Below are 27879 nucleotides of genomic sequence, written 5' to 3'. Positions count from 1 at the left end.
TTAGTTCACTATGTAGAAGCCTGGAGTTCTCATTGACATTTTCTGAAGACTACAGAACTCTATGTTTATTTACATTAAGGTCCCTGGATAATTTATGTGTAACTAGCACCCATTTCATGGCCCCTTTACATTGCCAGGGCATATTATATCAGAATTAGACATGAGAGCTTAAAGTAGAAAAACAATGTATGTGAATTTAGCAGTAGTCTTCAGGAGCCTTACTGATGAATATTTTGTACTGTGTTTGAATATGATAAATTGAAAACATGTACAAAAATATTTATCTGCCTTTTTGGAAGAGAGGTTCCCCACCAATTGACCTATAAGTTTCGCGCATACCTCACTCCACATTAGCCATATATCCCCTGACATTGCATAAAAACTACATGATATGTAATTTCACCTCATACATTAAGTAAGAAAAAAGGAAGCAGTTTTCCTTATATGGGACTTCTCCCTATCACCACTTTCTTTCGTGCAAACAATTATAGACAAGATCCTCTTTGAACTGATAATTTTTAGAGGTCATTCAACCCATAATTTTAGGTCCTAGTCACTATCCTGATGGTCCTTCTTATGAAATTGGACCCAGTGGGAACGTTTTTCCCCTTTGCTTAGTCTATGGGTCAGCATTTTCCTTCCCTTGTACTTCTTAATTCCCTTAAGTGGCAATTATTTAAGGCACAGTTAGAGAAGGTGCAATCTATATTCATCCAATAAAACCTAAATATTAAAAGGGACAGAAAAATCCAGCCTGGTTACTAAGGATATATGGAACAGCATTTAGCAGTTGAAAGGTACCAAAGATTGGGCAAATGAAAAAATGGGAAAAATGATAAAGAACAGTTGGAAGTATAACATAAATTAGAAAAGTAAAAAAGAATAATATGTGTCAAATAGACATAGCATCTTCATTCTAAAAGGTTAATAACCAAGATTCAAAGTCAAGCATTACTGGTGAGGCATACATCTAATCAAAGCAAGCAAACAAAAGAGAATTCTAAATAAAAACTTTTCAGCATGGATTGCCAATACTAGTGAGTCTCCAAAGCAACTGTTGTTGAGAGCCCAGCTACTCATCATGGTCCCAATCTAGGAAAACAGTTCACCATACAGAAGTAATTTCAGTGGACTGCTCATATGCTTAAAGTTACACGTTTAACAGCTTTGCTGCATCAGGGCCTATTTGTTAATATAACTCAATCAATAAAAGCCAATATTCAAGACCTAAGATGTTACTAAGTTGGAAGGCAAATTAAACAAATTACACACATATGCATATCAATCAATTTAGTTAGATAAAACAGTATACTTTTCCAGTGCAGCAGGTAACTCTATGGCAGTACAAGCATCTAAACAGAAACAAAGAAAAAAATGTGCAATATTATCAGGAAGGAAACAGAAGCGGCGCTGAATAACAAAATAAAAAGCATTCTCTGTACAATGTACAGCTATAGTGAGTAAGGCCAACAGGTGGTGATATTATGTAGGCAATAACACAGTTTAAGATGTGGTTATACTGAAATATAGTGCCCTCAGGCCTTGGGAGCACTGTCAGTTTACATGCTCAAGCAGTGTAGTCATCTCTTCAGAATTGTGATCACACTACAACATTGTTATGCTTTTATATTAAATGTACAGCTGATATTTACTATTAAACATGTAGTTTGACATTCCTCTTAAATGTTTTATTTATTCTATCAATAAGTAGTAACACACTTAGCTCACATGAATACAGAATGACTACATTTCCTATGAACCCACCACAACTACAGATCGTGAAATGGATTGGGACATCTGCTACTAAGAGTTTTTGCTAATAGGAAAGCAAATTAATATTTTAGTAGTCAATGCATTCTACTTTACAAAAATAAATCTGCATAACTCTGATGAAACAGTAGGTGTATTTTTTTCCTGAATTAATATATTTCTAGGAGTAGTTCTTTGTTCCATTGCTTTCTTACTAGAACTTTTTTCTGACTACTAAAATTATCTGTTGATGTATTTTATCCTTTCATAATCTTTGAAAGCAGTGACAATTCATCACTAAACTATAACTGTATTATTTATGTTTAAAGTATACTATTTATTGTGCATATGTATAACCTAGCAAAATTCAACTTTCATGTCTTACTCATTGTGCTGACCTATCTTCAGGGAATTCTTGTATGTCTATATTATACTATTTCAGCACTGCATTACAAGTTTTATGGTAAGTACATACTACTTTAGCTCAAAATAAGACAACAAAATAGCATTTGGTATGTTCTGCATGAAGGATGACTTTATGTGTAAGTGTAATGGACTAATAGCTTGCCTAGAAGAGGTGTGTGATCATCTTTTAATCAATGAGCCTGCCATCTATGCAGAATGGAAAATGTTTTTTTGTGCACTCCAGCTGGAGTGCAGCGCACGGTTGGCAACTTGAGACATTTTCAGAGCAGGTGCTTAGTTACAGCCTAATCCCCTGAGTGTTACGGGGGCTGAACACTGAAGAGGTCAGGTACAACCCAGCTTTAGGAGACGGCTGCTCAACTGGGACTTTCTAAAGACTTAGAGGACTATGTGCTCAGCAAGGTGCTTCTGCTTTAGTTGTGTCAATGATGCTTTACGGCCTAGTTTAACAGAGCACATTAAGCATATAACTAATTTTAAGCACATGAGTAGTCCTGCTGACTTCAAGTAAATGCAGAGGAATAATAGCAGAGGGAGAGAAAGAGCTAGCAGGAGGTGGACTATAGGAGAGTTGCAGGACAGCATGCCTGGAGGGGAGAGAGAAGATAGGGGTCTGAAGAAGACTACTTCTAGGGGTATGCTACAAGGGCTAGAGACTGTGCCAACTCCTGGCTGCCACATTCAACCATGCCATGGTGGTATATTTTGAAGCAAGTAAGGGGAAAAAAGGAGGGCTAGATAGAAGACAAACAGCCCCCTCTTACAAAGGGTCAGTAAGACTAAGACGACCTTTTAAGACATCACAGAAGCACAATATTGTCCAGGAATAAAAGCTCACCCTGGAAGACATATACTAACGTGATGAGCACAGGGTAGGTCTGCAGAATGCAGTATACAGCATGACTATCTTATCAATCTCCATCAGGTTCACTACCACCCTCGGTATCCCAAGGGACCATGACAAACACAAATGCATAAACCGATCTAATCCCTCATTCTACACTTGGTACTCTCTACTAGTTGGGGTGACAAGGACTTTGATAATCTTTGAAATCAGGACATGGAAACAAGTCTGAGCAGCTGCATACACAGGCTTCTCCAGAAAAATCTACAGCAAACAATGATAGTGACATAACTGTGGACCTCAGTTTTACCACAATATGAAAGGACAGATTTGAAGAACAGAGAATGCGAGTGTCAAGATGTTAATATGGAGAAATATTGGTATAACATATATAGATAGACTTTGACTAGAACACACAGATGGTGTGGCAATGTTGCCATATGAAGTGACAGAAACACTGATTCAGTCCTGGTATGGTCATTAGTATGATGTTCAGAGTCTTGATTTCCTTAATGGTGGATATAGGAATGCTTTGTAGGACTTAGCTATCCTATGAGGTTGGCACAAGAATTCCACAATCACTACTGCTATCTAACGAGCTGATGAGAGAGATGGCCATGGACCTGCACTCACCTCAACACCTCTTGCTGACGGAAGAATGGTACACAAGCTGACTCTACCCTACTGCACGTCACTCAACAGCACTACCTGTTGGCTGATCTGATTGACAAGATGAGGTACCTGTAACAAGAATTCAGTTCAGCCTTTGTTGTTCTGCTACAGTGGATTCACAAACCCCATAAGCAACTTAAGCCTCTGTGATCTCAACCAGGTTTCATGACAACTGCTATTTAGAAAGGCAAAAGTCTATAATTCATTCCTATACAGAGGAAAAGTACTATCAGATGGCTGTTTTCTCAGGCATACAAACCCTAATGCTAGAAGAAAATGATAAAAACAATCAAATGAATTCTACATAGCTTAATTTTCTGTGAAACACAATTCAAGGAACATAGGTTACAAGAAACCTAGCTTTCTCCTTTACAAACAGAAAATCATTTATGCTAGGTTTTTATTTCAAGCACACACTAAAATTACTATTCTTCGCTAAAGAGGAAAGGGACTGTCTGCCAATCAATCTGACATGCTATTGAAAGACTGGCACTAATAGCTGTGACAAGAGTGAACTTGCTTGAAGTTGAGCTGCTGCTTCTTTTTTTAAAATGTAAACCAGCCATCAAAAATATTGTTTTATGTAGCTAGGAACCCAAGCAATATTCTGCTACAATAATAGCTTCTAGTTGACTTTACTATCTTTTGTAATAATGACATTTTTTTATTTTGTTTTTAAAATTACAGCATTGTAAATGTAGTTTACTCTTTTGTGGAAATATAAAATATCAATGAAATTGTACCAAGGAAAAACCTAAATATGGCTGTAAATGAGATTATATATACAAGGCAAGAAATGTATTTTAAGGCAAGATATATAGTTTTGTATATGTATCCATCGGCTTCTGTATTTCAACCTGTTAATTAATATGCAGCATATGATTTAATGTTCTTCTGGTTTGATGAATTCAAATACATGAGGTGAAATTAAACTGGTTAGTGCAAATTTTCATTGTTCAATTCCTCCTCCCCATTTTCCTATTTTTATTTTCAAATGTAACGGAAAAAAAGATGTTAAAGAAAAAGGACAAAAGAAAAGAAACAAAAATGCTAAGAACAGAAACAAAATTGCCAGAACAATGTAATTATTGTGTTATGAAATTGTGTGTGTTCAATTCACATTCTGAATAAGACTGCAATTTCCACTTGGTAATACAGTTATACCTTGATAAAATCACATAATAGATCACACTATAACTTTTAGCAATCAATTTTTCCCCTTAATAATTTGATAAATGTAGCTGTCAAGTGGGATAAAGATCACAATTTTATTTCGGCTTAACTATTTGAACTCTCAGGATTCCATTCATGAATATTGTAACTGTTAGAACTGATAGAATCACAATTTTGTCCCTTGTTGATGATGCAATCACACTGAAGTTTGCTGGTATAACCTCGTTTCTCAGAAGCTAAGGAAACGGCAAGAGAAATTTATGTGGGGCATAGAAGAGTGCAAAGTTTTGAAAAGCTTACTAGTAATAGCTTAGAAAAAAGCTCCCTATATTTATCGTTGAACAAGACAGTTGGAAATTTTTCATTTTACTCATTATACTCTGGAAAGAATTAAAAACACACCTATGGTAGTTTCCCCCAAACCAAAATAGAAAAGAGCCAGATAAAGGACTGACTTACTGAACAGATGATTCTGAACTGCCTTCCCAAGAATTTCTGATCTGAGGAGTCAGTAACACAGTAGGGATATTGCCAACAAAAAGACTGCATTTCAATATGGTTCTTTAACATATTTTAAATGAATGTTTTATGTATTTTGTGAAGAATATCACAAGGAAAATTATTTTAGGAAACCTTATCTTCAGTCAGACAAAGGGCTTGTCTACATGGGGACACTCATTCAAATTAACTTTTAAAGTGGATTAATTAAACCACTTTAAAACTGTGTATGAATGCAGTTACTCAGAATTAAAGTGTTCTTAATTTTTCTGTCTGCTTCCCCCTCCCAAATTTATCAAAATGGTGCAAGGATTATTGTTCAACTGATTATTAGAGCTGAATGATCAGGTAGCACCAGTAGTGAAAAATACTTTCCTCTTTCTCTAGGATGCTTAGAAATTTCCACCTGTTCTCTCAGACTAGCATCTGTCCACACAGATTCACTCCCAACCAGAGTTCTATAATACATTTTTCCTGACGCTGAAGGATGCAATGTAGAAGCTCTAGTTTCAGCAGAAAGTGGCCACCCACTGTTTCAACCGGAAATGACTACGAACAAATAAGCCCTATATTTTCATCTTTCTATTGGTTCTTGGTCCAGTTCCGTTGCCAATTCAAGGCCTTGGTTCTGATCTTAAAATTCTGTAACAGGTGAAGACCTGATTACTTCAGGAACTACAATTCTATCCATGGGCCATCAAAATAACTGAGCTCCTCTGGATCAACATGGCTTAAGATGCCCAACACAAAGTATCTGACAGCCAGAGATAAAAAAAAAAAAAACTTGATCAAGAGGATATGGCTGTGGCATGAACTTTCAGAGGAGATTAAATTAATCCACAGTCTAACCATAGGGCACAGTGCCAGACCTTTCTCTTTGATAGAGTCCTTCTTCTGTAACGGAAAGTATTAGACACACAAAAAACGAAACAAACAAGAAAACACAATCCAGCAACAATCCACAAATACAGCTCATTCTACTTCCCACAAGCACTCTTGATACTATAGCAATGTGGATTATAGAAAACCATACAATAATTCGATGCATCATAAACAAATAATTACAGATCTTTCAAAAATCTGCCCTTTCAAAAGTCTGTCGGTACCAAAGAGAAAGCAAGCTAAAATTGTCAGTGAAGATAAGTCTCTGGATTTTCAGATTGTAAATTGGAGAGCAGGGACTGCCTTTAGGTTTTGTGTGATGCTGGGAACATCACTGTCTCTTAATTAAACAATTAAAACAACAATAGAGTCTTAAAATCCTCCTATTAATAAATATCTATAATACACTTCAAAATTATTAACATGCGCATTTTGGTATGGTACATATTTTTCCTTAATTTTTCTGGAAGAAGAATGAATGATATTGCAGACAACCATATTGATGATCTTGGTTGTAATTATTACCAGTAAGCATTAGTAACTAACTGATGATAAAGCTGGAGTTTATCATGTCCTCAGTTTTTACTTTGTTAGTAATATTCATAGAAGGGGATAAAATAAAATGCTATACAGTTGTAAAAGGACAGATAAGTTATTTTTTTTCTGGTGCTCTGTAAATAAAGAGAACATTGACTACAAGAGTAAGATTATTACTAGCTTATTTAGAATAGCATCAAAAGAGGTTTAAATGGCACATTTACTTAATCCATTAGCACTTTTCTGGTGCAACTTGTAATAGCTGATTCAATATCAAAAGTTACAAGTCAGTGAGTCACTCAGTAAGTGAATCAGAAGTGAGAATGCTATTAACCAAAGGATGCCATCAAAAGAGCCATCATCAGAAGAACCTTAGCAAAGAGACTATTTCATAATGGCTCCAGACCACTCTCTCAGATGATTTTTAATTTGTATTTACAGCTCTTTGTGTGTTTTTCACTTATAGTAATGAAAGGAACAAATGATCATCCCATTAATACAGATTTTGGCTGCAAGCCCCCCCAAAACCAGTACTAAAGTAGACTTTTTCCCCCCATCTGTGGATGGCGGTAAAACCTATCATCTTACTATGAATGTGAACCTTTTAGCAAATAAATGCTTATTGTGATTCCCAGGATTTCCATTCACAAAATTCCCAACGCATAAATACTGCAGATACTCGAGAAAGTAGGCCACAGACTATTTCAAGAGAAGGCATAAAACACTTTCTGGATTATATACTACTGCATGATATTATACAGTACCAGCAAGAGTGAAATTTTCAAAAACAGAATTGTATGAAAAACAGCAAAGAAAATAATTGAATAGTTTGGCTGCAATATAGTATTTGAATTAACAGAGACTATGGTTTAAGTGAAACTGTTTCAGCAATGCACTAGAGTTAAAACACAATCTTTCTTAAGGAATTTAAAAAAATCTTCTGTTCAAATGCAGGGCCTGTTACAGACTAAACACAAAGGGCCTGAGAAACAAAAAAATCTCTTTGATCACTATTGTTGGAAGAGATGCAAGAGTATCTATTGCGATTTACCAAGGAATATAGCTGTAAGCCTTTGACTGACTTTGAGGTAATGTATATATTTATGCTCTGAGGCTATGTCTACACTGAGCCCTAGTTCTGACAGTTTCATTCAAATAAGCAGTCTTGAAAATGCAAAATGGTGTTTCATTTGCATATTTTGGTGTTAATGTGCATATTCATGAGACTAATTTACATGTCCATGGCAGAAATCAAGAGATGTAGATGTGGTTCTGCCAACAAAAACACCCTTTGTTGGCAGCCTCTTCTGTCTGATTTTTTCCAGGGATAAAGGGCTGCCAACTAAGGGAGTTTTTGCCACCAGAACTATGTTTACACAGCTTGATTTCTGCCACAGATATGCAAATTAGCTTCATGAATATGCACAGTAGGTGTGCAAATATAGAAATGAGCTGCCATTTTGCATTTTCGAGACTACTTATTTGCATCAAACTGCTGGCACTTGGGCTCAATGTAGACACAGCCTGAATGAGGAAGGATTTCAAACATTCCAAATAGATTCTCCCACCATCTGTCAGTCCCACCTGACCCTATCACTTTTCTGCAAATAATACTGCAACACACTTGTTCTGTGTTCTGAAACAGACATTACTTCACAACACATAATTCTTACTCGCCACTGGTACATTTACACAGTATCCTATTATGCCTTTAGCATTACAGAGTCTCTCCAAAACAAGAAATAGAGTAGTATCCCTAGCAGCAAACATCTTTACGACAACTTTTCCCTGTTGCTAATGTAATCAGTACAAATCCTCGCCATAGTATGCAGCAATGAATAACTCATTCACATAGATGTACACTGCTACATAAACTGCATAAAAATTTCTGTGGCAAATGCATTCAAAATGGAAGAAATATGTTGTGTGAGACTGCTGTGGTAAGAGACTATAATGTCTGGACTTAGGTTTCAAGTCCAATATTCATTTCCTTTTATCAGAAATATGGTGAAACACGATCTCTGACATATGTGAAACTGGTATTTGGCCAAATGGACTTTTATTTGCCCATCCAAGTTTTATGTAATATGTGCTGAAATGAGATGATGAGTGATCCCAGAACGGGTTAGAATACCTGGCAGATGGAAAGCTATAGCATAATTAAGTAGACTACCTCCACTCACAATAGTATACAGTTGTGTAGGTTTTTAAAAATGTTGGTTGACTGCACTGAAAGGTGCCATGCGAACATTTTATAACTTGCATGTTTTGCATACAAATTCCTAACCTCTCACTAACACAGGCAGGTGGTGTTACACAGTCTTTAGTTGTGGAGAAGTCTTTGGAGGAAACATTTCTTGACTGAATTTGACCTCAAAAATGCCTGTCTTTAAGATGAGTACTTCATCACAGGCATAATCTAACTGTAGTAACCTGTTCCTCTCTAGCTGCCCTGTCTCTCCCCTCTTTCCAACATTCAGCAATTAATCTGCTTTGACTATTTTCCCCAACCCATGCCTGCTGAGTCTTTCCAAACTGAGATCTGATTTATCATCCTTATGTTCAATCTCTGACTCAGACTACATCTCTTCTTCTATTGCTCCTTAAGTCATGCACTGATTTTGATCTTTGTACCTTTTTTTTTCTTGCCGCTTTCTACTTTGGAAAGTCCTAACCTTCTTCCCACGTATCAGGCATGCTTAGGGTATGTCTAGACAACAAAGAACATTCAGGAAAAGATACACAGTTTACTTTTGAAAGACACTTTTCCAAAATTTGGTACAGCTACACAGTGACAAATTTCAGGAAACAAACTCATTTTGAGCCATGTCCTCTTCCTCATAGAACGAGGTTTACAGGGATGGTGAAAGAATGCCTCTGCTTTTCTAAAACTGTTTTTGGAAAAGCAGACACGTTCCTTGGACACAACACAGCTTTTCCAGGGGACTTATGATATCTTCATGTAGGAACTAATGATACAGCCAAGAACAACTTTCATGGCAGATTACGTAACCCTCGGAAGGAAGATCAAGGAATACGGAGCACAAGTAGTCTTCTCGTCTATCCTCCCTGTGGAAGGAAGGGGCCCACATAGGGATCGTCTTATCACAGAGGTAAACATGTGGTTGCGTAGGTGGTGTAGCAGGGAAGGATTTGGTTTCTTTGACCATGAGATTCTGTTTTGTGAACAGGGATTGCTGAGAAGAGATGGGATCCACCTCACTAAAAGAGGAAAGAGCATCTTTGCGGACAGGCTTGCAAACCTAGTGAGGAGGGCTTTAAACCAGGTTTGTCAGGGGAAGGTGACACAAGCCCTGAGGTAAGTGGGGAAGGAGGAGGGAACAATCAAGTGGGTTTCCTGGGTGAAGAGGAGAAAGTGGGGCAATTGGCCCCTTCTCCAAGATGCTTGTACACTAATGCCAGAAGCCTAGGGAAAAAACAGGAAGAATGAGAGGCCCTGGCACAGTCAAACAAGTATGAGGTGGTTGGAATAATGGAGACTTGGTGGGACGATTCGCATAACTGGAACACGGTCATGGAAGGTTATAAATTGTTTAGGAAGGACAGACAGGTGAGAAAAGGAGGAGGAGTTGTGCTCTATGTGAGGGAGCAGTATGATTGCTCAGAGCTCCAGTATGAGGAAGGAGAAAATTCAGTTGAGTGTCTTTGGGTTAAGCTTAGAGGTGGAAGTAACAGAGGTGATGTTGTAGTCGGTGTCTGTTATAGGATGCCAGATCAGGGAGATGAGATAGATGAGGCTTTCTTCAGGCAGCTAAGTGAAGCTTCCAAATCACAGGCCCTGGTTCTCATGGGAGACTTTATTCATCTAGACATTTGTTGGGAGACCAATACATCAGCACACAGACAATCCAGGAAGTTTTTGGAGAATGTTGGGGATAACTTCTTGGTACAAGTGCTGAAGGAACCGACCAGGGGCCGTGCGCAACTTGACCTGCTGCTCACAAACAGGGAAGAATTAGTAGAAGAAATAGAAGTGGGAGGGAACCTGGGCTGCAGCGAGCATGAGATCGTAGATTTCATGATCCGGACAAAAGTAAGTAAAGTGAGCAGTAACATACAGACCGTTGATTTCAGAAGAGCAGACTTTGACTCCCTGAGAGAACGGATGAGCAGGATCTCTTGGGAAACAAAGATGAAGGGGAAAAGAGTTGAAGAGAACTGGAAGTATTTTAAAGAAGTCTTACTGAAGGCACAGGAACAAACAATCCCGTTGCATAGTAAGAAATGCAAACAGGGTAGGCAACCAGCTTGGTTTAACAGGGAAATCCTGAGTCAGCTTAAATTCAAAAAGGATGCATACAAGAAATGGAAATGTGGACAGTTGACTAAGGAGGAGTATAATCATACGGCTGGAGAATGCCGGGCAGTAATCAGGAAAGCGAAAGCCCAATTGGAACTGCAGCTGGCAAGGGATGTGAAAAGTAACAAGAAGGGTTTCTACAGGCATGTCAACAATAAACAGGTTATCAGAGAAGGTGTGGGGCCATTACTGGATGAGGGAGGTAACCTAGTGACAGATGATTCAGGAAAAGCTGAAGTACTCAATGCTTTCTTTGCCTCAGTCTTCCCAGACGTAGAAAAATCCTCTTCTGAGGTGATTTATATGTCCCTGTCCATGAGCCGTGGTGTCTGTGTGGTTGCCCTGCATCCTGACCAAACAGCCCTTAAGCTAAGCATTTAAAATTTATAATCTGCTTTACCAGCAGTGGTGACATATTTCCCTCACAAACCACATCAAAATTAGATAAATTGAAAAATATATTTACTGTTAAAATGGTGTTTAGATACACAAAATGGCCGCTGGAAAATGACAGTTAGAGAATGACAGTTGCAATTAATATTCGGCGGGCTATGAATATGTATGAAGTTATGGTTTGAAAGGTTTCAAACTGATTGGTTAATTTAGAATCCTTATACATATGTAGTAGTCAAATGCCCCTTTGATACATTGTGGCACTGAGGAGGACCTAGCAGGCAGAAGTTGTCAAACAGGTCCACCCAGGCAGCATATATTCAGGAGAGCAGCCCTGCTTGGGGCATTCCGGACCAGACCTCGGAGGAGAGCAGACAAAGAAGAAAGAAGACTACAGAGAAGGACTGAGCTAAGAGCTGGACTGAGCCTGTAGCCGAACATCGCTGGCGGAAGAGCCAAAGCTGACCTGCGTGTCAGTCATCGCTCGCTAGCCGCCGTGGGCCGACGAAGAACAGAAGAGTTCCAGCCAGAAGACCAGAAGAGCTCCAGTCTACAAAGAGCAAAAAATCACTAGTAAGGCTCCGGTTCTTTTATCCGGAGGGTTTGCCTGGCAGACTGCACCGCCTAAACAACGGTGCCCTGCACGGGGAAACCGCAGCAGCGACCCTGCCCTTCCAGTCACCGACCCTAGCTCAGGCCGGTGTCTGAAATATCACGGTCGTTCCTAAAAAACACAGGAGGTTTTTGTTAACCAAGCCGGTTTTTCCTCCTGGCTCTCTTTTTCTTCCTCCTTTACTATCTGACCTGACGCGGCTGCCGTACAAGCGCGCCGTGAGGGTCATAACTTCCTAGCTCGAAGAGAACTACAGGCCCAGCGCCTGGATTACAGAGCAGGAATAAGGAGGTATTTGTGGTCTGGGTTTAAAGTCAATATAAGTAATTTGGTGAGCAGTTAATGTAGGAATAGCTTTATATAGTTTTGTAACAGAGAGTGGATTGGGACTTCCCCAAGTCCATGATCTACGTCTTATATTTTGTACCCCTTGTCTCTGTGTAAAGGCACAGGAGGCCAATGCTATTGGTCTAGCCTAAAACTATTACATGCACACAGAAGGGTAGTTAGGCAAACTGCTTTATAATTATAATCCAGAGCTATAAGCTCCCCCCTATTTAGGAGGGTAGAGCAGTCAGGGATAACCCTATAAAGGGAAAACCCTGGTGTTCTTAGTAACCCTTTAAGGGTAATGAAGGTCTGCAATAAAGGGCTACCATAACAAGGTGGTCGAAATAGGCAGTACCATTTTTAAGGGGATAACCTTTAACTAGGAAAACCCCACCATTTAACTAAGGGGATAACCTCTCAGAAGGAAACCCCACATATACTGGGCTCTCCCCTGCTTGGCCAGCAGGGCAACCCACTTAACTAGAGAATTGACCTAGCTTAGCGCAGGCAAATTCTTATTCTAAGTAAGATCTGCTCCCTGCGGTAGTCGGCCAAGGGTTGAGCGACCTGGTGAACCTCAGGAAGATCCAGGAATAAATAAATACAATACAGCTCTGAAGTTATCCTATCCATTTTACAGCACGCATCGAAGGCTGCACGGCCCGTCCCGGAAGCGCAGTAAGTAGCTAAGGGGTTAGATAGCAGTGCTGTTATAGCAGTTACCTATTGTTTAAGGCTATAAGCCAATTAGTATTCAAATCCTGTGCTTATTTCAAAAAAAAACAAGGGTCCATATATTTTGTGTCACCTAGCTTACCATAATCCACATTTTTACTTTGTTAAATAAATCCTTTCTCCCTGTTTGAACCTAACACCTTGTCCGCATTTCTTCCTTGGGTAAACACACCGCAGCAGCACAGTTCACACACCCTGAAACCCCGTTGTGATTAGACCCACCGTAGACGGCGAGCAGGGTCGCGGGGTAAAATCCTGGGAGCATTGGTAAGGACTCAGTTTTAGTCCAGTCCATTGCTCTGGTGTGACTGACTTAGCCTAATCAATATTCAAATTTATTCTTACGTCACTCACATCCTCGATACCAGACAAAGTCAACTTCCACATGATGGTCCTAAACAATGCAGTATGGGAAGGTGGAGGGCAACCATGGGTGAGGAAGGAACAAGTTCTGAGCTATCTAGGAAAACTAGATGTGCACAAATCCATGGGTCTGGATTTAATGCACCCCAGGGTATTGAGGTAATTGGCAGAGGTCATTGCTGAAGCTTTGGCCATTATCCTTGGAGACCAGTGGAGATACCGGATGACTGGAAGAAGGCAAACATAGTGCCCATCTTTAAAAAGGAAAGAAGGACAATCCAGGGAACTATAGACCCATCAGCCTTACCTCAATCCCTGGGAAAATAATGGAGGGAATCCTCAAGAAATCTATTTTGGAGCACTTGGAAGATGGGAAAGTGATCAAAAGTAGCCAACATGGATTCACCAGGGGCAAGTCCTGCCTGACCAATCTGATTAGCTTCTATGATGAGGCAACAAGCTCTGTGGACCTGGGGAAGTCAGTGGATGTGATATACCTTGACTTCAGCAAGGCTTTTGATACAGTCTCCCACAACATTCTTGTCCATAAGTTAAGGAAATATAGATAGGATCCTTGGACTATAAGATGGATAGAAAGCTGGCTTGATTGTCAGGCCCAATGAGTAGTGGTCAATAGCTCAATATCTGGGTGGCGGTTGGTTTCAAGCAGAGTGCCACAAGGCTCGGTTCTGGGGCCAGTGTTATTCAACATCTTTATTAATGACCTGGATGAGGGACAGGATTGCACCCTCAGCATGTTTGCGGATGACACAAAACTAGGGGGAGAGGTAGATTCGTTGGAGGGCAGAGAGAGAATCCAGAGGGACCTGGATAAATTGGAGGACGGGGCCAAACGAAATCTGATGCGGTTCAATAAGGAGAAGTGTACAGTCCTGCAACTGGGGCAGAAGAATCCCAAGCATTGTTATAGGCTGGGGACCAACTGGCTCAGCAGCAGTACAATGGAAAGGGACCTCAGGGTTATGGTGGATGAAAGGCTGGATATGAGTAAACAGTGTGCCCTTGTAGCCAAGAAGGCTAACAGTATACTAGGGTGCATTAGGAAGAGCATTTCAAGCAGATCTAGAGAAGTAGTTATTCCTCTTTATTCGGCACTGATGAGGCCACATCTGGAATACTGTGTCCAGTTTTGGGCCCCCCAGTATAAAAAGGATGTGAATTTGCTGGAGCAGGTTCAGCGAAGGGCAAAAAAAATGATTAAGGGTCAGGAGCACAAGACCTATGAGGATAGGCTGAGGGATTTGGGCTTGTTTAGTTTACAGAAGAGAAGACTCAGAGGTGATTTAATAGCAGCCTTCAACTTCCTGAATGGGAGCTCTAAAAAGGAGGGTGCGAAACTGGTCTCAGTGGTGTCAGATGCCAGAACAAGGAGTAATGGTCTGAAGTCGAAGAGGGAGAGGTGTAGGTTAGATATTAGGACAAATTACTTCACCAGGCAGGTGGTGAAGCATGGGAATGCGTTGCCTAGAGAGGTGGTGGATTCTCCGTCCCTTGAGGTTTTTAAGTCCCAGCTGGACAAGGTTCTGACTGGGATGACTTAGTGGGGGTTGATCCTGCTTGAAGCAGGGGGCTGGACTAGATGACCTCCTGAGGTCCCTTCCAGCCCTGTGATTCTGTGATCCCAGAAAAGGGCAGCAGGCTAGACATAGCCTTATAGGCCTGCTTCAAATCCCTCTTTCAACTTTTTGGGTTTGTTATCTAGCGATTACTTCCATTCTTGTGTTCTCTACTCCTTGACCTACCTCAGTCTCCAAATTAAAACTTCCAGAACGTATCTCATTTGTTCATTATTTTTATACCTCATATTATTTTTATTTGTTTAGCTCCCTCCCTGCTCCTCATTCTAGTTCTCTCTTTTATTTATTTTTATATTCAGCTGGAAAGTAAACTCTTTGAAATAAAGGACCATGAGCATTTTAAATCTCTGCAAAGACCCATGCAAAGTAATGGTTCTATAAAAAATACTATTACAACTAATAAAATTACAGAAGACAGAGCACAGAAGACTTTAATTCATATTTATGCAAGACTCCTTTGAGGTTCCTTATATAGGCCATGATCCAACAAAGCACTTAGCACCTGCTTAACTCTAAGTATGTAAGTATCTGATTAACTTCAACAGGACTACTCACACATTTAAAGTTTAAGCAGCTGCTTATGTGTTTCCTACTCCAGTGTTATACTGAGCATATCTATTTTTTTAAAGGGGGTAGTGAAAATGATACTTTCATTTAGGGCAGTGAAGGGCCAGAATGTGCTCTGACACTAACAATCAGTACAAAAGTTGGTAGAAGCACTATGAGAAAAAGCAGAATGTGTTGTAGCCCTCTTACATTATTTCATGAAACCAAACATACTGGTTTTTTAAACTCTACCAGCTCCTTGTTCATATTCTAACAAAGCTAGCTTCTCTGAGATTATATTTCATAGTTTTAAGTATTCCGCTGATTTTTGTGAACTCTCAGGACTTTTGACTATATATATATATATATATATATATATATATATATATATATATATATATATATATATATATAATTTAGCATTTCATTTCATGATGTTGTTACACTGTTCTACCTTTTAAAAACACAAAATATAATCAATACTTTTTACATACATTCATTCAGGTTTCAAAGATGACCATCTAAACTGGAGGTGAATACCTCCCATTTACATGTGTAAACACAGAATTTCTGTGTGAAATGCAGATTGGTCTCAATACTAAATACATCACCTTCATCTCTTAGTGAAATCTGGAAGTGGATTGAGTCTATTTAAAATCATTTGTTTCTTCAGAAGAAATGAGAGAAACATAGAAAAGCCAGCACTCCTATTGCAATCCTGTGAGGGTGGTCATTTAGAAAAGTGGACCATCTGTAAACAAAGAGAATAGTCTTACCAGCATGCAAGTAAGCTAGATCAGGATTTTCAATGTCAGGATGTAGTTCCTTCAGGTGGTTGCGAAATTCCACTGGGACATTGGTTCCATAATCACATTTGGGGCAGTTATACATTTTTACTCCTTCATGCTTTCCTGTATGCAAGATATGCTTACGGATATTTTCAGCACAGTTAGACCTAAAAATTGAAAAGAAAAGAGTTAAATTATATTATACATGCATACATATTCCAAGTGGCCATGCAACAAATTCAAATACTGAAAATTAAATCCTTTTGTTATTAAGGAGAGGTAGTTGGGAGGGTCTCAATGTTAAATACATCACAGTTACAATAGAAACTAGCTTTCAATTTTATGCCAGTTTCTGACATACTCTTAACTTGCACAGAAAGGCTGTGACTACACTGACCCACCCTTTTGGAAGGGGCATGTAAATGTGGGCGATCGAAAACGCAAATGAAGCATAGGTTGAAATATCTTGCACCTCATTTGCATAGTCATGCAGAATCTTGATTCCAGAAGAGCTGATTTCAAAAGCCAAAATAGCCATGTAGATGAAGTTCATTCAAAAGGAAACTCCGCTTTCGAAAGCACTCTTCTTCCTAAAGGAATGAACCCTGTCTACATGTCTGTTTTGGCTTTCAAAATCAGATTTTCAGGAACTGAGATCCCATATGAATATGCAAATGAGGCACAAGATATTTAAATCCATAGCTCATATGAATTTCTGCTTGGCCGCATTTGCATGCCCTTTCCGAAAGGAAGGGGCAGTGTAGCCACAGCCAAAATGTGTCTTCTAGTTGAAATCTCTGAAAGTGTAGAAGTTTCCAATTAATTATGAGTCTGGAAGGTTAAGAATTTTACAAAATGAACAGTGTTTTTTTCAACCTTGCAAAAATCTTTTAATATTTTGGATGTGTGTGAGTGGGGAACATAAAATCTACAAAACTCCATAAGCTAGCAGAACTGATGTACTTTCTTTGACTTTTTTGACCCCCATTCCGTTATCTAGGGTCTAGTTGCAGGTAATCATTGATGCTTACATTAAAAAGCTGACCTGGTGTTCACATGAATTTTTAATATGAAACAAAAAAAATCAGTCATGTAGCACTTTAAAGACTAACAAAATGCTTTATTAGGTGATCAGCTTTCGTGGAGCAGGCCTGTTTGTTCAGATCTGGAGATAGTGATGTAGTGGGAATATTTCCACTATCTCCAGCTCGGAAGAAGTAGGTCTGCCCCAAGAAAGATCATCACTTAATACATTATTTTGTTAGTCTTTAACATGTTACATGACTGCTCTTTTGTTTTGTTAAGATACAGACTGACACGGCTACCTCTCTGTTACTTCTCTACAAAGTTCATAGACCCCAGCAGAATCTTTGCAAGTGATCCTGTAAGGATAGACCATTAACTCCTGAAGAGATTATAATATCTACAGTGATCTTGAGAGAGGGGAGAGGATCTGTGTCTCAATTTCTTCAATGGTGTGTGTACGCCCACACACAGACCCTAATTTAAATCAGGGTATGTCTGGCTGCAGAGGAGTTGGCATGCACACAAGTGTGGGATGCAATGTTCATTTTGGACACTTGAAAAAATTGCGGTGAAGCTTCTTAACCACATTTTTAAAAAGAGTGAAGGGTTTCAGTAACAATGAATTTATATCTAAAAAAGTTTACCAAAGATTCACACCCAGCTTCAGTTAGAATTTCCTGATTATTCAGTATGTATCAATTCAAACCAAAACTAAAACCAAACGACAACAAAAAAAACACCTACAGCATCATAGAAAGGTTTGTTAGCAGATGTAATTGATATATATTTCATGTATCAAAGCAAGGAACATAAGTGCTTCCATTTATTGATGCTTGGGAATACTTCATTAGCTCTGTAGACACTATTTTTCAATACTTGTTCCAAGTGTCAGCAGTTAAAAGACTCTGCCTTTACTCAAAAGTTATATGGAAATTCTATCAACTCAGTTTCAGACATGAATGGAAAAGAAAATATACAAATAAACAATATTTAAAATAAGTTCTAAGAAGATGAGAATACAGTTCATGACATTAAAGATAGCATTCAGCTGAAGCCTGCTTATGTGGTGCAATGGTGTTTGTATGTCATAGTGACAGGCACCTATAAACTACCTAAGACGAGCTTGATTACCACAACCTGTTCCATTTGGAATGCTCGCTTCCAATTCAGAGATGGCCCTGTAAAGCTAATATCTGCCTCTTGGAGCTCTGCAAGCTCACCCTGTATCCTATCCATCTGATTTAGTACATCAGAGAATGAATTTATCATGTTTACAGAAATGAATAGGAGTGGCAGGTTCTCAGCATCTTTCTGGACAGGACCTTAAAACTAAGTGGTGTTACAGTAAAAGGTGTGTTTTTTTTTTAAAAGAGTTTATAATAGACACTTCAGTGGAAGCAGAAAACAGCTCAATAACCTCATATGAGGGATCCACTATAATGGAAAATTATAGAATAGAATATTAATTTGAGTGCTAGAAAACTAACCATTCCCTTAGATGAACACTAAGGCATTACATTAAAATTGTTCTTTCAATACTTGAAAATATTTCTGTGAACTATAAAAGTTCTAGAAATGTATCTAATAGTTTTGAAAGAAATATTACCTGTTCCAGCTATGTGCCTGGGAAGTGCTCCCTCATTTAATCTGTGAGCTCGTAACCACTGTAAACTGTGCCACTTTAAAATCTCATTTGTTTAACCCTGGTTAAAAGTTCTCTGACTAAACTTAGCTATGTGCTGATCAACTCATCAACTGAAACATTTGTCTATGTGTTGAGCACAGAAAGGCCTAACCGTAACTCAGGAATAAGAGATCATAAGGCATTACAAATGGTTTCCCTTATTAGTTTGCAGTGCAAAGGATTGTGATAATAAAATAACCCACGAAGGTGACAAGTGGCAAATCCAGGCACTTTTGAAGCCAAGTAATACCCTTAAATATGACATGACAATAATGTACTGCATATAAAATGTTTTTTTAATTATTCACTGTGCCTTGACTGCCTGCTCCATTATCAGTCTTGTCCTTAGTGCTTGGCAAATACATTATTCCATATCTGACATATAAAACACCAAACATCGTATTTCATATTATACTCCTGGAATTTAAATAATTTTAACTCAAATGATTGTGACTTTAAGAAGTACTGTATTTGCACTAAAATTGTGGCATTATAATCATATAGCTAAATATTTTAGTGTTGGAATAATGATGATAGTTAAACATATGAAAGGTTTTGTGTTATAGACTCCACTTTCAGGAGTTATAAAGTCTGAGATAAAGGTCTAAAATAATGCTGAAATTTAGCAATGAAGAGTTCAGTCCAAAAGGAATTCTTCTGCTTCAAAAATCTGAATAATGTCAGTCTTTGGGATTTTAATTCAGCTCTTGTGTGATCTCAGACAAATAAACATGGCTTCTAAAACCGCTGAACATTCCAATAAAACTAAAATAGATGTTAAGTTAAATTATTATTGTTATTCCTTAATATGAGCAACTGTTTTTGTCTTTATAAGTTATTTCTTAGTTTGAATGAATTTAGGTATGTGTGGCATTTATTCTCTGTGCATGCACAGAATGCATATTCATGGTACAGAATGCAGTAGTTTAGAGTTATTGGCTACAGTTGGCCATGTCTACATGGGCAGCTTCTGTCGACAAAACTGGGCTTTTATCGACAAAACTTGCCGAGCGTCTACACAGTTAAAGTGCTCTGTTGACAGTTTGTTGATGAAACTCAGCTGTTGAGTCAGCAACGCTATCCGTGTTCCTGCTTAGGTATAAGGCCTCTGTCGACAGTGTTTTGTGAACAGAGCTCGTGTAGGCACTTCTGTTGAGAGAGAGAGCTTCCGGTTACCCAGGCAGCCCTGTTTGTAGAGCTTCCTGTCAGCCATTTTCTTAACAGAGGGCAGGGCAGTGTGGCTGCTCTCTGTCGACACAGCGACTCACTCTTTCAATCTGCTTTTCTGCATAGATGCAATCTGTCAATAGAGGTACTGCCAAGATTTCTCTGTTGTCAGTGACCTCTTCTGACAGAGGTTGCCCGTGTAGACATAACCAATATATGAAAATGCAGACGTAGAAAAGTGAAGTAGAAAGTTTCCCTTTCTCCTTTCTTCCACACAACGCTTGTTGCTACAGGACATGGACGGGGTAGATTAAATATTTTGTGAGCCCCATTGGAATGATGTTAAAGGGCAATATGGATATCTCCACAAAAGTGCTGCAGGTGATAATGAACAGAAAGATGGAGATTTTTCCTCAAGGTATGCTGTAGGAGAAGGGAGAATGGCTCACTCTAAAGAATTGTGTTCAATGGTGCAAACATGATAAGTCAGTAGCTGCCACCAGTTGCACAGTGGTATCTGAAATGCCACAATTAGCGTTTAGTTCATAAAAAAGGAAAATGTGGCTGTATAACATGTATCACACTGCAGTAAATGTCATGGAGTAAAGGACTACTTTTAAATAGTGGTCAGATTGTCAACTCCTCTTGGTTGTTTACTTTTAATTTTTCCCCGTATCACTGAAATCCATCCCTCCTTCTCTACCATTACTTCTAAAAGCCAACTCCACATTTCAGTCTTTCTTTTTTTTGTGGCCTTGTGTTAGAACTCAAAAAGGGAAAAATATTGCTCTCACCTGTTTATTTGTCAGCCCATCCTATCCTCCAGCCCAGCCAAAATTATGCAGAGAGAACTTCGTACCTCTTCTACCATTTCCAGCAGGTCCGTCCTCCTTCTTGAATCCCTTCACCAGCTTCTCATCCTTTACTAATATACCAAGCAAAAGCTACTAATCTCATATTACCACTCTTCTAATTCTCTGGTACTCAAACCATACATGCCACGCAGTCCTCTTTTCCTATGCACTACCATTGATATCTGCTGTTCACCTCAGATCTTCTACCAAATTTCCAAGTGTTTTTTAAAAAGTCACTGCTTTTGAAAAGGTCTTCCAGTGTCTATCACTATACTGCCACTACACCCTCAACATCTAGTGCTTGATTTATATCTTTGTCTGCCAGAATTTGAGACTGTTAGACTTGGCCTCAACAGAGATAGCAATTACCTTACACATTGCAGAGACAGCCTCCCCACTTTGATATTTGTAGTCATTTCAGGCACGTCACTTAACTTAATAGACACCTGAAGTAAGCAATTTACTTCCCCCTCATCCCCACTCTTTGCACCCCCTTCTGTCCTATTTAGCTGATTTGTCAGTTTTCATTTCATTTTTTTCTATCTCTTTGTTATCCATTTGTTGTACCAGTTCACTTTCAGCACCACTTCCAGATCTGAAGACGTGGGTCTGCCCATGAAAGCTCATCACCTAATAAATTATGTTGTTAGTCTTTAAAATGCTACAGGACTACTTTTTTGTTTTGTGAAGATACAAACTAACACAGCTACCTTTCTGTGGCTTAATTTCTTAAGGCAATGTTTTTGGGTTTTTCTAAAATACCTTGCATATTTATGGGTCTATATAAATAATAAATAATAACAAAAAGTTGAGATTAAAGGAGCTGGCAGAAGTGGCTGTAGAGTGTTCCAGAAGGGTGGGCTCAAAAGGATCTTAAGCCCACAGACAAGCTACTTCTATGATTTCATGACAACATATGACAGTATATCCCTCAAAAAAAAATCTTGCAATTTTAGACATGAATTGCATTGTAGGACAACCGGCACCATTTTAACTAATTACATTATCAACCTTTCTAAAGGGCAAACACAATATGCAGTTTAAAATATTTAATTCTACATTTTATGATCACAGCTAAACTGACCTATATTTTGGCTTATATTTTACAGCTCTTCAGGTATTGCTTTGCTTAGCTGACTTAGGAGCTTGTGCAGCTACACCTTTGTATAAATTGAACCTCTCTAGTCCAGCGCTTTCTGGTTTAGCAACATCCATGGCCTGGAATGATTTTAATTAGCTGGTTGACCACTTATCACGGGTCTGGCTAATCTTCCTGAGGCTCCATAAAGTTTGTTTACAGCCACCAATCCTGGCTCTCAGTGTTCTGTGCTATTATTTAGCTCTAATTTACTCCTAAATGTTTTCTAAAAGCCTGGTAAGCAGTGGAAGGTTAGGAAAAGCTGCTAGACAATATTGACTTCCTGTGGTTAGGCAAATTCTCTGGTTTGGCAAATTCTCTGGTTCAGCACTAGTCAGATCCCGAGGATGCCAGATGACAGAGGTTCAACCTGTAGCGCTTCAATGAGGACAGCTGTACTCCTACAAGAGAGCATCTCCCATTGACAGCTGATTTCACCTCTGCAAGAGGCAGTAGCTAAATCAGCTGAAGAACTCTTCACACTGACATACTGCTATCTGCACCACAGGCAAGGTCAATATACTCACATTATGCAAGGGTGTGGATTCTTCACACCCCTGAGTGAAGGTGATATACTGATGTAAGGCTATGGTTACACTACCAAGTTTTGACAACAAAATGCCAGTTTTGTCAACAAAACTGGTGGAACGTCCACACACAAAATGCAGCATTTTTGATGGCAGTGTTTTGCCTAAGAGCCATGAGGCATAACACTGCTGTTGACAGATTCTGTCAACAAGAAAGCTGTATGGATGGTCTTGGGGGGGCGGAGGGGGCTTCTCTTGACAGACCAGGCATCCAGAACAATTGGCAGCTCTGTCTGCTGTGCTTCTGAGTTCTTGTTTTGTCGCAAAGAGTGGCCAGGCAGTCCAGTTGCTCTTCAACAGAGCAGAGCACTCTTCCGATTGGCTTGTGTGTGTGGCCGCACTCTGTCGACAGAAGTTTTGTCAGGAAATCTCTTAGAACACTGACTTCTGTCATCAGAGCACTGTAGTGTAACAGTAGCCTAAGTGTATACCTAGCCTAAGGCACATAAACCAGTTAAGTCTAGCAATGCTGGCTGCAGAAAAACATAAAAACCTTTAAAATATGAGCCAAAGGGATTAGTTTCTTCCTTTTGACTTCCACAGCCAGAGAGAGATTACTGTGGTTCCCTTCTTTTTTGTGACTTTGCAACCAAACCTGAAAATGTTGATTTTACAGATAGAAATGAATTATGCCAGATGCCAAAAGGGAGTGCCTGGAGATTTCTTCCTACCATGGCCCAAACATTTTTAGTAGAATCTTTGCTTGTGAAATACACAGGTTATGTGCACTTTTCTATTACGCAGTGACCACGAACTTCAGAAGACATGGCAGGCATGCAGACTGAAGGTTTTAGGGGCATGAATGGGACATAATACTTATTATTTCATCCACAATGTCTTAGAGAGTTATATTTCAGGGTTCATATTCTCACAAAAATGAACTGTTCTTTAAAAGTTTCTCCAGGGTATTAGGCACAAACAGCCTCTTTCTGTACAGAAATGTACATAATCTGAAGTACATCTGACAACTGCATGTATGTCACTAGTTATATTTGAAAGAAAAGACAGTGGAACAGTGCATTGAGTAAACAGATTTATCTGACATTTCCTCTGAGTTAGTATGGGTAAATTTCCTCCTGGTGTGCAGGCCCTGCCAAAGGCCTTCTACACTACTGAAACCAGGGGTGTAAAACTCATTTCATAGGGCAGGCCAGATACAATACCTTGCTATATTCAGCAGAAATTATTAAGAGAGAAATAGGTAAAGATAAACCTTATTGGTAATTACTTACATTTATTTTATGCCTCTCCAGAGCCTCCTAAATGTGGCCAAGTGGTTCTACACCTGTATGCAAGGTTTTACTAGACTGCCGTGCTGGAGTCTGGATGAGGGGGTGTGATTTGTACAGTGCAGTGTGTTTTGCTCTAACTGGTCCGTTTGAACTCTGATGGTGTACACTGAATGTCCATTAGTACACACTGATGAAGGTTAGTGCACAACACACTGAAGGTTAGAGGACAACACACTGATGTGATGAACAAGTCACATCTTGTAGTGTGTATTCTGGGGTTATGTAGATGTGCCAGCAGATTCACGAGAAGTCTGGAGGCTGGATGAAACTGCTCTCCAGGTTAGATCTAGCCCATGGCTGTATGTCAGTCACCGATAATTAAACTTTGCAGCAAAACTACAAGAAATAGAAATGACAAGTAGGATTTTGAATTGGCAGTTAACAAAGGTAGAAGATATTTCGAAAGAGATAATTTATTACAGGAACAGCAACGTCAGTGATGGAAATTAAGCAAACTTCTGAAACCTATTTACGTGGCCACAGAATCCAAACCCCATTTACCAGCCAGAAAACAGACCAAATCACAGGAGTCTCACTCACTACTTATAGGAAACACTTAACCAATCTGGAAAACTGTCATTAGCTAAACTGTCACAGTTATGATTTCAACTAAAATCAAAAGAATTCACAGATTTTAAACTTGGAGGGCCCATTATGATCATCCAGTCTGATTTACATAACACAAGCCATAGACTTTCCCTCATTAATTCAGGTATCAAGCTCTGATTGTCTCGCTGAACTAGAGCATCTTTTGTAGGAAGACGTACTATCTTGATTCAAGTAATCCATGAAGATGTAGAAAGTGGTAAATGGTATTGCTACTGGAAAGTGGTAAATTGTTTCAATTGTAAATGACACTCACTGCTTAAAAACCTGACATGTTCTAATCTGAATTTGTCTGGCTTCTGCTTCCAACCAAAGGATATTGCTATGCTTTTGTTTCCTACATTAAAGTGTCTTCTACCATCAGAAATCTTCTCTTCAAGTACGCAGGCATTTGCAGACCATAATCAAGTTACCTCTTCACCTTTTCTTAACCTTAACTCCTTTAATCTAAACGTATGTTCGATTTCCAGACCTAATCATTCTTGCAGCTCTTTTTTGAGCCCTTCCTAATTAGTGAACATCCTTTTGAAAGTATGGACAGTAAGACTGGAGACAGTATTTCAGTAGGGATCATAATAATGTTCTATAGAGTGATAATACACCTCCATAGTTCTACTTAATATTTCCCTGCTTAAACATCCTGGAATCAAGTTTGTTCTCTTAGCTGCCAAAACTCAAGAGCTCATGTTCAGACCTTTAAGTCCATTTCAGAGTTCCTGCCTGACTCAATTAACTCGAGTTTGCTACCATGTTTGTACATTAGTATGGACACTCCACAAATGTTTCAGTGGCTCACATTAGAAACTTTTATGTAAACATACCTTTCCAATGGTGGAAGGAAACCCACGACAAGAGTTGCCAAACCCAGGTCCTCAAAAATCAAGAGCCAAGCAAGCAGATTAATTTATTTAGTAAATGAAAATTGTGATATTCATATAAACCAAGGAGGCAGAACTTTCAGAAAAATACCATATTGTGAGAGACTCCTTAAAAAACAATCACTAAAGCTGGCTACACTGGAAAGTTACAAACAGGTCAGGCCCTAATAGACAGACACAATCCAAAGAGTAGGCAAAATGGCCTTGTCTGAATTAGGTAAAGGGATGCTCTTTTTAATAGTATTAGCTCATTCCATTTAGTGTAACATATTTGAAAAGCCTCATCAAGGCACAGATTAAAACATTGGAACATACGTTAGTAAGCTTGTGTCTGAATGAGGTTTCTCAGTCATGCTAAGCTAATTCAACTGAGCTAACGTGACTGAAAAAAAACACAATCAAACACACCACACAAAGGAAGCAACCAAATCAGGCGTGCATATTGCCAAACAGAAACAATGAAATAACAGGAAAATCTATGTTCCTGTATTTTAACCACATACCATATGTTTTACAAAGAAAATAATCAAAAACTATTTGTGATTAAAACAGAGTACTGAGGTCACACTTGTGCCTAATTATAATAATCTAATCCTTTTGTCTTTTCTACATTTATAGTTCTGTATTTTTCTAATGATCTATTTGTTATGACATACAGTAGGTGTGACAGATGTCCACTGCTAAAGGCAGCAAGAATTTGTGTGTCAGCACTAACATGGATGGGAAACTGACAAGTTACTACTTGTATTTCAGTCTTTGGCAGAATAGCGTACTCAGACTGCAGCTTGGGCCAAATGTTCACAACTATATTTATAGTGCACATGGCCCAGTTTTAAGGAATTGGTTATTTTAAATGTATGCTCTTAAGAAACCATCATTGGGACACCTCTCCTCTTCCATACACCAAGTTACAGTAAATAAGCTTTTTGATGGGAACTATGGTGGTGCTGGAGTGATGTAATCCTTCTCTTGTTCCCTGCAATATATAGGCAGGCTTCAGTATTGTTCCCTCCAAAGCTATGGTGGACAAACAATACTTGCAGCCTCTCTGCAATCTCGTATGGGGTTCCTACCCATTGAATTTGTGTAGTCATGTGTCTGGAAGTCTATCTTCAATAGACAATTCTGATCCAACTTTTTTGAGACTTGTCCCAGAATGCTCTTTAGCAGCATGTAAGGAAAGGAGAAATCTGTGCACATCACATCTCTGCAAAGAAAGCCTTACCAAGCATAAAGTGGCAGAAACAGGAGAGGATTATCAACGTTTACTCTTTGCTCTTGCCTGAATTTCACACTGACAAAGAATAACCACTGAATTTCTTTTGGGGGATTTCCCAGTTTCTTTTCTTATTTTTATAGGCTGGCTATGGAAGAAACTGGCTCAAGGAGGGTTTGTTGTGCACAGAAGACACACGTGGTTTGGGAGGATACTATGCAGATCATGAAGATCAAAGAAGCACTGGTGGTGATGGGAGTTTTAACTAGAACAAGCCTAGATTCAGCAAGAGTTTTAAATACACATGGACTTGTAGGTACCAGTAGTCCTGTTGACTACTTCAATGGGACTACTCATAAGCTTTATGCTTTATGTCATGGGACCCAGGAAAGCATCCAATTAAGAAAAAAAACTGGATGGGATAAGACTACAAGACAATGCATGTTTCCTTTCATCCTTTTTCTAATTTTCTAAATGATCACCAAAAGTTACATTGAAAAATTCAAGTGACTATACGCTGTGAAGTCTCAGTAAGGCACAAAATGTTCTCACAAACATACATGTAAAGATGGAGGTTATGAAAGGGTTTGTATTCTGCAGGCTGCTGTGAGATCAAAAGGACTCCTAACTTTGCAGCAGTCACAGATGATAACAGCAAACCCTAAAGGCTGCTTGTCAGTCTTGGATGCAGATGACCCTTCTTCCAACTGGCCTTTATGTCAGCTTTCTCAGCCACTCTGGTAGCAGACAGAGCTCCCTAGAGGGCATATCCTGTTCCTCTGCTGCCTGGGTTAGTGTCAAGAGAAGTATTGCCTCTATTACCTCTGGTCTACATGATTTTTTTATGCTAGTATACTGCCTCCCCCCACGAACTCTGCCACTCCCTCTGTCCTATGAAGCTGGAGATCATTCTCTCTCACATTTCCATGACTCAGATTTATTTTTGGAATGAAATCTTCATTT

General features: G+C 39.0%; 1 protein-coding gene across 2 annotated transcripts in view; it reads right to left on the bottom strand.

Annotated features, from left to right (window-relative positions):
• Positions 1–27879, bottom strand: part of ZNF407 (zinc finger protein 407) — a 431800-nt gene that overhangs the window by 122083 nt on the left and 281838 nt on the right. For both annotated transcript variants that reach the window (XM_074987526.1, XM_074987527.1), the window contains one exon: positions 16457–16635. In XM_074987526.1, coding sequence (XP_074843627.1) covers positions 16457–16635 — 179 coding nt within the window. The remainder of the gene's footprint in view (positions 1–16456; positions 16636–27879) is intronic.

Source organism: Carettochelys insculpta, chromosome 2 (assembly GCF_033958435.1).
Source record: "Carettochelys insculpta isolate YL-2023 chromosome 2, ASM3395843v1, whole genome shotgun sequence".
Lineage (NCBI taxonomy): Eukaryota > Metazoa > Chordata > Testudines > Carettochelyidae > Carettochelys > Carettochelys insculpta.
The sequence above is the reverse complement of the archived record's forward strand: the minus strand, read 5'-3'. Positions and strand labels throughout refer to the sequence as shown.